This window comes from Podarcis raffonei, chromosome 10, assembly GCF_027172205.1.
Source record: "Podarcis raffonei isolate rPodRaf1 chromosome 10, rPodRaf1.pri, whole genome shotgun sequence".
NCBI classification, from domain to species: Eukaryota; Metazoa; Chordata; class Lepidosauria; order Squamata; family Lacertidae; genus Podarcis; species Podarcis raffonei.
The window spans coordinates 36522140-36532716 of record NC_070611.1 but is presented as its reverse complement, the minus strand read 5'-3'; the positions used below and the strand labels follow the sequence as shown (position 1 = coordinate 36532716).

At 46.8% G+C, this 10577-nt stretch overlaps 1 protein-coding gene across 1 annotated transcript; it reads right to left on the bottom strand.

Annotated features, from left to right (window-relative positions):
* Nucleotides 1-778: 778 nt before the first annotated feature.
* MYF5 (myogenic factor 5) lies at nucleotides 779-9584 on the bottom strand. Its single transcript, XM_053406042.1, has 3 exons — nucleotides 8802-9584; nucleotides 3680-3755; nucleotides 779-2729 (listed from the first exon to the last, which is right to left on the bottom strand). The coding sequence occupies exons 1-3, from the start codon at nucleotides 9351-9353 to the stop codon at nucleotides 2530-2532; spliced, it is 828 nt and encodes a 275-aa protein (XP_053262017.1). The 5' UTR covers nucleotides 9354-9584; the 3' UTR covers nucleotides 779-2529.
* Nucleotides 9585-10577: the final 993 nt, after the last annotated feature.

Below are 10577 nucleotides of genomic sequence, written 5' to 3'. Positions count from 1 at the left end.
ATAAGGTGTGCTCAAGGGAAGTTACATAACTCACTTCTCTCATTATGCTTTGATTTGGCACTTAAAGCCCTGTAGATACAGCTCAGACGTGTCCTCCTGAGTACACTCCACCAGATAGAAAAGTTCCCACAATAAAGGCTTTTGGAGTCATGGATAGTTTTACAACATTTGCAAAAATCCAACATCCTGATTCCTTCTGCTGTAGGAAACGCTCTTCAGCTTGATATTCAAGCTTGATATACAGCTGTTTCGGGATAGTAAGTCATGAACGGCAGGACTCTCTGTTTGAAAACATTTGCCAGCCGAAAAGAGAGCCATTGACCTTGCTTGCGATTCTTGAAAATGCCAGCTAGCCAGAAAGAGGCGTATATTATATTACGGGCATGTGATTTGTCAGTGTTACACTGCATGCCTTGCAGAAGGTCATTTGCAAGGTCATTGTGGCACAAACTGAAACGGAGGATTCCATACAGCTTCTATAGTGTGTAGTGGGCCACCATTCATTGGAGCTGATGATACTTTCCATAGTTGCTATGTTTTATTACAGTGGATTTTTGCACTTTGCTTGTAGTGCTGATGGTGTAAAATAACCTACATGGAACACACCAAAAGAACAGCACATGCACATACACAACAGTTATACTGTGGTCTGTGCTGAATAGTATGGAAAACACCACCAGCATAAAGAAGCAAATCCCATTGAGTTCAATTGTACCGACTACTGGCTAGACCTGTGTAGGGTTGTGTTGTAAAGGTGGGTAATTATTGTCACAGCCGGTTTACAAAATTTACAGTTTATAGAGGCAGCAGAAGCACTGAAAAGGATCAGATCGGAACGTCTATGCTGGCATCACCATATGCTCCCCTGCCCACCCCGATGTCCAAGGCAGGGGGGAAATAACAGGGTTACGTTACATATAAATTGAGAAGTTTTCCATTGTGATATTTTGCACACTACGAACTATCTGGCTTTTAGTACTGGCTAGCTCAGCTGGTCTCTGAAGAATTGCTAACCACCATAAACCTTAGTGTGCTTTGCCCTTTGCAGAACTCTTTCCTTTCATAAAACTGCATGATTGAGTTTCATGGAGATCAAAAGTGCTTTTAAATGTTACGCTTGAGCCTTCCTGCTTTTTTTTCTTTAAGTACATCATATTGAAGAGCTGCTCCATAATCCAAAACTGTACCAAGACTCTCTTTTACATACAATGAACTGAAACAGAGATTTCTTGCCTAACCCCCCCCCCAAAAAAAAATCCACAAGGCTTTTTTATTACCATTGAAAGCATGGCTATAAAAAAATAAAACCAGAATTGGATTTGCATTCCAGTTTTTCAAGCACCGATTTAGTTTGAAGAAAGCCCACCAAAACATTTAAGTGCTCCTCTCCGTTGGAGAGGGCCTCTTGACTGGAAATAGTAAAATAGAGCATCAAAAACTGTTTTGGGGGTGCTATTTGATTTCTAAAGGCTTCTGTGTAAAATGATACCGCCATGGCAGTAAAGGCAGAGGCAGTGCAAAACCCTAGAGGCAGGAACATCAGTGTCCAATGGCTCCCCTACTGGACAAAATATAATGACAATTTGCTCCTTTTCGGAGGCAAACTGCCTCACCCTACCTGGTTAAGGCTGTTTACTTGCTATAAAAAGCAGAGGTGTGTGAAAACTGCCTCTCAGAATTCTCCACTTTATTTGTGGGCAGAAAAACGGGAGTGGTATTTCAGCAAAATTTCTACGAGGGAGGAGAAATTATCCAAAATTTTCTTAGGAATGGAGCTGACCCTTAGCCATGGAAATATCTTCATTCCTTTTCTCTAAAGTTTCTCTCCATCCTCTCCCCCTGCTGCAAATGAAAGCAGCCAGCACTTTGTTGGAAGCCTGGCCACCATTCTGCATCCTCCACACAGACCTGAAGTTGTTCCAGGTCATGGAAGAGGGCGAAATGATGGTTTCCACACACAAAAATGGTAGAACATATTCAAATAAAAGTCTACAAAGTGGCCATCTTTCTCTCATCCCACAAGAAAAAGATAACCTCAGAACCTGTCTCAGAAAAATGTCTTCTAAGAATTTTCAGCTCATCTCATAAAAACAGCATGTCGGTGTTGCTTTTCTCCTCAGTTGGGAAAAATACACATATGAAAATATAACTTAAATTCTATCTGTCATTTTGGGCATCTCAAAACATGAAGTGTTTTTATGTGTGAGCCAGCTCTGCCTGCATGTCCATTCTTGACAATAACTAGGGTTTTAACATAGCACGGTTTAAAAACCCAACATAGAATTATATAATATTAAAATATAGATGTCTTGGTTAAATATAATGTCATTCCCCTTGTAGAAAGGAAGACGGGGCAAATATATTCACAAATGTACACATATTAAAGTGACGTCTCCTCTATATACATATTTTTGGTCCAGTGGAATTCCAAGGGCCTCGGATTTCAATGGAGAGCCTCCTTCTCGTTGCTGTTGGGAGTTCTCAGCAATGTCCGAACGTGGCCGGAGCTGGTCTCAAATCTCAGCCAGCTCATAGTACATGATAGATGAGCTTGGGATGAGGGGTCTCCGGAGTGCCTGGCTGTGACTCAGGGCTGGCACCAGGAGAATCCTGCAGCAAAGTGGAGTCCTGCAGAGAGAGGCCCGCCTGGTCCGAGGAAGAGATTCTATCCACTATGCTGGATAAACAATCCAGACTGGAGAGGGCTGTGCTCACTTCAGACGGATAGACTGGGGCGGGGGAAGAAACAAAGGACATTCAATGGAAAGTAAGACATTAGACTTTGCATTAGATGGGCAGACTTAAGGCCTGTGGGATCTCTCTCTCTCTTTAGGTAAAACCAGTGCTTTTTCCCCCACAGGGGCACTCAATGGTAAGCGGTACTGGCACATCTTTTTGTTGTTGTTTAAGAGTGTGGCACTTACTGTAACAACTTCATCGTGAGTACCGACATCTCTTTTTCTAGAAAAAAAGCACTGGGTAAAGAAAACACTGAGATCCACTAATCAGAGCTAGATCCAAAATAGAGATTGGTGTTGGGGTGGGGTCAGAGGCAAAATTGTGGTTCAGGGACAGAACCAATTACCTCCTGCTTTGAGATGATTTGTCTCTACAAATCTACATCTGAGGCTGCAAACATGACACACAGTCACACTGGAGTTCCCCCCTCAAAGAATTCTGGGCACTGTAGTTTATTAAGGGATGCTGGGGACTGTAATTCTGTGAGGTGTAAACTGCAATGGCCAAAATTATTTGAGGGGGGGAATGGGCTTTAGATGGGCTTTAAAAGTATAGTCTGTAGGAAGCTTGAGTTCGTTTGTTCGGCATAATCTTCACATGAGGCAAAAGCCTCCTTTGCTGTTGCTATCATTAAACAACTGAGAACCAAACACCCTTGCTGATCTACTGAAAAGCACCCAGAAATCTACCAGCAGATCTCAATCTACCACCTGCCAACTCCTGATCACTATGGTTTATTGCTTTATACAGTATATTATTATTTTTTATCCCAGCTTGAGCATTTTTAATGAATAGGCAGTTGGCAGAGAATATAATTGAAATGCAACTGAAGCTGCCCTCTCCTCTTGGCCCTTTGCTGATCTTCCATCAGAGAGAGCACCTCTCTGGTCTTGATTTTATCAGCACTTCCTTGGAGTGGGAAAAGGACGCTGAGCCTTACCATTTTGGAGATCAGAGCAATAGACGTTGTCATGAGCGACGTTTCTTCTGGACCACATCGGTATGTTGCATTCAGCCTGAAAGATGAGAGAAGAAATGAGTCTCATAGCAATTCCTGCAATGGCTACTACTTCTGCTGCAGTGGTGTTGGGCATCCAAGAAGGAGCACCCCAGAATAAGACAGGAAGCTATGGAAATATGGAGGTTACATTCCACCTCCACTGACAGGCAGTAGGCCTTTGAATACCAGTTGCTGGAAACGGCAGGTCGGTAGGATGCTGTTTGCTCAGGATATGCCTGGGGGCTTCCCAAGGGTATCTGGTTGGCCACTGTGAGAATAGGATGTTGGACTAGATGGGTCACTGGCCTGATCTAGCAGGCTCTTCTTATGTTCAACATGGGAAGCTGCTTTGGTCTACCTAGCTCAGCATTGTGAGTTGCCAGGGACTGAACCTGAGGCCATTTTCATGCAAAAGCATGCAAAAAGCATGACAGCCAGTGTGGTGTAGTGGTTAAGAGCGGTAGTCTTGTAATCTGGGGAACCGGGTTCGCGTCTCCGCTCCTCCACATGCAGCTGCTGGGTAACCTTGGACTAGTCACACTTCTCTGAAGTCTCTCAGCCTCACTCGCCTCACAGAGTGTTTGTTGTGAGGGAGGAAGGGAAAGGAGAATGTTAGCCGCTTTGAGACTCCTTCGGGTAGTGATAAAGCGGGATATCAAATCCAAACTCTTCTCTCCTGCTAAGCTACATAAGTGAACCTTCTCAATAAAGGTTTTCTTTCACAAAGAAACTTTATGGATGGACTTTACTCATAGTCTGACTGACAGATTTTCTCCCAGGTTAGGGTGGCTAGCAATGACCCTGTAACTGAGGATGTGCTTGGTTTTGTGTTATCTCAAACCAGGTGCCTTGTTTGAAATTGGTTCTGCCTATTTGGTTTGCTGCTGTCCTTTTTCGCTGAAGCAGCTTCCTTCTTCCGTAGTCCAAAAGATTCTGGGTCCTGGACAGTAGTGTTTGTAGGAAGCTGCCCATGGAAGCTCCTAATGCTTAGCTTCCAAAACAAGAGATTTGGGCCTGTGCGGTTTATGGAGCCACCTGCCTTGAAAGCCCTGCTCCCAACAACCCCTGGTGTATGGTTACTCAGTGGAATGTTTATGTACTCAGAGACTCTCTATACCATGCCACATGTTCAAGGTCTGAGACCTGGCATTAAAAGAAGGAGCCCTGGTGAGCTGTGCTTCACTTTGAAGTCTTGATCTTGCCTACCTTTCAAGAGGAGGTTGGTTGGAAGACCTTCCCAACTACCGGTATGTGATACTATAGTATTATTATAGAATCATATAGTATTGCTGCTGCTGCTGCAGAGAAGCAACGGAATAGCAGCTTAAAATCTATGCGGTGCAATAAAGAATTGGCTGCATGAGTTTTTGTTCTCCGCAACAACTCTGTAATCACCATTTCATTTCTGAAATGCACTTCATTTCTATCCAACCCCGCTTCTCTCCATCCCTGCTCCCCCACCTCCCAGTGAACTACGTATGTAAATATGTATATATCCTTGCCTATTCAGATTACACTTCATGGATCTGACGGACTCCAGCCTACAGAAGTTTACTACTGAACCAAAGGAGGAGGCCTCTCAATAAAACATGCAGAATAACAAAACCACAAACCAATGCGTGATAAGACTCTTTGTTACAATATTACTACAAATAGTAGCAATCACATGGGCAAATCAGCTACTGAGATTGCTTCCAGACAGGAGTTTTTTGCTGTGCGTCCACACACAAGTTTTGGTTTTTGCAGCATCCACACCCCCATAACATCATCAGGCTGCAAGCCCATATTTTTGGGGTGTGTGTGTGTTTTATATTTAATCCAGATTTAATTTGACAGCTGAACATCCAAAAAGTTTTTTTTAAAAAAAACTGTTAAACATCTGTACTTGCTGCTAGAGTGGAAGCTCATTAGCGTTATTTGCGGGGGGGGGGTGTTGTCATATGTGTGGTGGTGACCTTTTCGTGGGTGGCCTCTATCACTCCCTCTGCTACTTCTATTTGCTGCTTACAACTAGCCATTTTGTTCTGGGTGCCCAAACAATGCAAGCATACATATTTCTACCAATTGTAGCCTACTGAAAATGTGGCCAGATTTCAACAGCCCGGTTAGAAGGAGCTGGTTTCTCAGGGACTCTGCTGGGTGGGAACACCTTGCAGACTAATATGTGCATTGCACGGGGTTGGACTAGATGACCCTTGGGGTCCCTACCAAGTCTATAATCCTATGATTCTATTCTATGATAATGCGTTGTGCACTTTTAAAAACACATCATTGCAGAGGTTTTGTGCAACACTTCTATATCTCCTGTGCAAGCCTTAATGCAGTAAATATCAGCTCTTGCACAAGACCTTGATTTAAAAATTTTAAAAAGTAATGGAAATTTATTTTGTTTAGTGCAAGCTTCCATTTTCTGGTTGTGAAACAAAATAACTGATGCTTTTGCACATTTCCTGGTTTGTTTATTTTTCAAGAAGATGTGTGCACGTGCACACATACACATACAGAAATACCTGTGCACATGCCCAGAACAAAAAATGGCACTGGAGAGGAGAGATGGTTGAGAGGAGGGACTATACTATCTCTCAATACACTCCATCAACTTCCACCCTCTGGTGTGGATGGGAAGCAATGGAATAGCAACGAAAATCCATGACTGGGAGAGGGGGAGAGGACAGGAATGTGTGTAAGCTGATGTTCCAGACAGATGGTGCCAGACAAATAATGTACACAGAAAAATAGGATCTGAGTGGCCCATTTGCGATTTAAGCACTTCCCCACAATCTGGCAGGAGCACCCTGAATTGCCACAGCTGGTAGTAGTAACGGTAGCATTTCTTATGAATTTGGTTAAACCGGATGGGAGCCTGGCCCTTGCCTGAACAGAGTGTATTTTCTGCTTTCTGGAGAAGGGAAGAAACCATTGAGAAGGCAGCCAGCCAGCCCAGGCGCAGTTTTATGAGTTCCCTTTGACTTCCAATATTTCCTCAACGCTGTGCTCCGAGGAAGAAGGGGAACGAAGGCCAAGCAACCTGGGGCATCTCCAATCTGTGTGAGCTGCACTGACCATGGAGAATGGATTGGAGCAAGGGAAAGCCGCAGCCAGCCAGGACAGGACCCTTTCCCAAGCGCATCAAAGCTTGGCACATCCGGAGCCAAATGCCTGGTGAAAAGAATGTGGTTTCAACAACAACAACAACAGTCCCGTAACACAATGTGGGAGGGAGGCCGTTCTCTCCATCAGCAGGGAAGAAAAACTGGGAGAAAACAGGCGTCATCTCAGAGGGAGCTGTTGTTTCCACCATTACCTTGTCCATAGTTAAATCTTTTGATCAAATAAACATATAGTGGAAAACTCTGACAGTGCAATACTTGATCAGAAGTAAGTTAGTTCAATAGGGCTAAATCCAAGGAAATTTACGCACCGATTTCCCAGGATCTTCCTCCTAAAGAAACGTGCTTAATAGGACAGCAGGCGACGGCTCCTTCAGCACGCCCAGAAAACTGGATTAGTTAGAATTTAAGGACTTTTCACTTGCCTGTCGATTTCAAACGGCTTTTCAAGATCTGGGCGTCTGGCTAATTGCTTTCATTAAGAGTGATTTAGGACTAACACCACAAACATGTTTACAGTACTTCCGTAATAGGGAACACGTTGAGTTCAACGTTCGCTTGCTTCCAAGAAAACACGCACCGGGTCACAGACGGAAGCTCATTGTCTCGCTTGGAATTTCCTGGCCACGCGCGTTACAAAGAATCGTGCGTAAGATCGCAGCGCAAAGTGAGCGCAAGTTTTGCCTTTACTCCTTTGCTGACCCGGCCGCGGCGGCAAAACGCGCGACTTTCTCGCGCAACCGTGTGGTCCCATGCGATGCATAGTTAGTAAAACCGACGTGCCTCCTAGCAAAAATTCGGCTTATATTCCCAAATTATTTGGCCTAAAACTGCAGCCTTCCAGTTATTTAAGTCTTTTGCATTATGTCACATTATTTTGAAGGATATGCTCCTACCTTAGATCGACCTGATAAAAGTTGCTAGCTTCCGAACACCGCAAGGCTCTTCCTCAGAAGCAAACAATTTGGCCAACGACGCAACAGTTTATGAAATCACCCAAAATCCATTTTGTTCTGACGTAAGTCAATTCGTTTCAGTGTTCAGCATTAAAATATATCATACGCTCACATTTCTCACCATCTGCAGACACGCGAACGGCTCCCGTATTATTGTATTTGACCATCTCCACCAGCAAAGAGATCTATCGAAATGGGAGGACTGGGTTCAAGCGCGTGCTCAGCTAGGAGAACTTACACCGCAATACTTCACCAACTTACTTGGGAGTATTGAACTCAATACTTTGCTTTCCATCTATCAGATGAGATGGATAACGACCTACCTCGCAGGATTGTTGTGGATGAGGAAAGCATTTCCAAGCACATTGGAAATTCTCTAAGGACGACTAGCAGTCTATCACAATGCCTTGCTCTGGGGGTGCGCGCACGCGCAACTAGCGAGATGCTCCATTCTCGCATCAGCCTAGTGTGCGCGCGTACCTTGCTCACCGAGGTTCAAAAGATTCTCCACTCTTGCCGTTTCCCCTCTGTTGGACTTTACCTTCCCATAGGCTGGTTTGTGTTTGTTTTTCTAATCTGTCTATATATATATATATATAGGGGTGCGGGATCGGTATTTATTGTGATCGCGCTTAGGCAAGCCGCCTCGACTGAGGCCTTATGCGTCGGAAAACGGGAGCGGAAACCATATCAGGACAAACCCAGACATAAAATGATCGTCGGAGGCAGCGTCTTCCAAGATCGCTATGCCCTTCTGCTCTGCAGGAAGCCCGGGCGCAATGCGTAACCTTGAAGCGCCTTTTGTTTCCAGGCGGCTTAAGGAAGCGCCTGCCTTTCCCCTCCAGGCGCTGCGAAGCTCCCCGCGCGCTCCACACCCGCCACGACCCCCGACGTGGCCCCCGCGCAGCCGCTTCCTCTGGGAGAGCGCGAAGAGGTCCCCTTTCCCTCCCTGGCCCGGTCCACCAGCCTCGGGTGGGGTCCCTCCGAAGTCCTTACCAGGCCGTCGGAGCAGCTGGAGGTGGGGCTGTTGGGCTCGGAGCAACTTTGTCCGCCGGGCAAGCGGTAGTAGTGGTGCACTTGCTCCCTCAGCAGCTCCTGGAGGCTCTCGATGTAACGGATGGCGTTCCTCAGGATCTCCACCTTGGGCAGCCGCTGGCTGGGGTTGGCCGTGGTGCACCTCTTGAGAGCCTCGAAGGCTTGGTTGACTTTCTTCAGCCTCCGCCTCTCCCGCAGGGTGGCCGCCTTCCTCCGGTCCACCGTGCTCGACTTCTTCTTGCAGGCTTTGCAAGCCCACAGCAGGCAGTGGCCGGCTTGGTGGTGGCCCGTGGGCGCCCGGACGTGCTCCTCGCCGTCGGATCCCCCGGGCAGATCTGCCGGGTGCGCTCCGAAGGAAGAAGACGAGGACGACGAGGAGGAGGAAGCTGCCACCCGCTGCGCGAAGTCCTCTTCCACCAGTTCCTCCTCGGGGGAAGGGATGCAGGAAGAGCTGTCGTAGAAGAAGACGGCTGAGGATGGAGAGAACTGGCAGCCGTCCATCAACTCGTCCATCCTTGGAGCTGAGGGCGCGCCAGGCGCCCGGGATCTGGGAGCAGGGCAGGCCAGGCCGGGGCTCTTTATACCCGCAGGACAGGCTAGGCTGCCCACCCAGGGGCTGCCTACTTGCTCAGAGCATCATCGCCACGACCCCTACTTGGGGATGGGATTGGACGGGGGGCCGTCTGTGTAGAGCTTCCCCCTCCTCTCTCCCAAGGGGACAACAGTCTCTTTCCCAGCTCCTTTTGGCTGCTGCCTTTTAAAGGCGCGGATCCGGGAGGCTCAATTAGTAACACTTTGGAGATCAGAGCAGAAGGAAGAGAGACAAGCAGGAGCAACCAGGAGCGGGGGGGGGGGAGGCCGCCTTTCATAAACGCGACGGCTCAGTTAAGTGTCAGGTCAGTTCCCGCCTTCAGGAAGCCGATGGCTCCATCCTAGGCCTTCTGTTTAGAAGGAAATCCCACAGGGAAAGTCCTCTTTCCAAGGAAGGGTGCATTCCTAACTCCACTTTCCTGGGAGTTTAGGACTTTCTTCTGAGTTGACGTGGCTGGGAATGCAGCTTTAGAACGGGCTGACCTTTGTTCTTAAGAATAGAACAAAGTTGGACGATCGTCGAAGATTTCAGGTAGCCGCGCTTGTCCATGGAAGCAGAGGTGCCAACCGGAACACGAAGAACAATTCAAGGAACCTGCTCAAAAGCCATTAGGCAATGCGGCAGGCACATTCGGAAACGACCTTCCTGCTGTTCCTATGAGTTAAAATTACTACGTGTGTCCGCCCCGCCCCCACCCCGGTTTCAGAGGGACGATCGCAGCCCTAGAGTCTCTATCCTAGAATCATCGAATTGTAGAGTTGCAAGGGATCCCAGGGTCATCTAGTCCAACCCCCTGCAATGCAAGAATCTTTCACCCAACGTGGGTCTCGAACCCACAACCCTGAGATTAAGAGTCTCATGAGCTACCTATGGACAGTAATAGTAATAATACCAGAACACACGCACGCTCCTTTCTAATGACTGATCAAAGTTTTCAGAACTCCTGGCTTCCCAATACGGCGGGCTTGGAGAATGATACCTAATGTTCTACCAGCAATTCGGAATTTTCTGATGGGCAGGAGGAGGAAAAATTTCACATAATTCTCCTTCCACCCCACCCTCTCAAAGACTGACACTTTCTTAAACCGAATGGTTAAGATCATTGGGCAAGCAAAGAGTCAACATTTAAAGCCCCGTTGACCGTT

Excerpts from the sequence above, each read along its gene's own strand:
- MYF5 (XM_053406042.1), bottom strand. The coding sequence starts at position 9,353 with ATGGACGAGTTGATGGACGGCTGCCAGTTCTCTCCATCCTCAGCCGTC. Across the intron at positions 3,756-8,801 it reads CCAGCTGCTCCGACGGCCTG|GCTGAATGCAACATACCGAT; the intron begins GTAAGGACTTCG and ends CTCATCTTTCAG. Across the intron at positions 2,730-3,679 it reads TTGCTCTGATCTCCAAAATG|TCTATCCGTCTGAAGTGAGC; the intron begins GTAAGGCTCAGC and ends CCCCCGCCCCAG.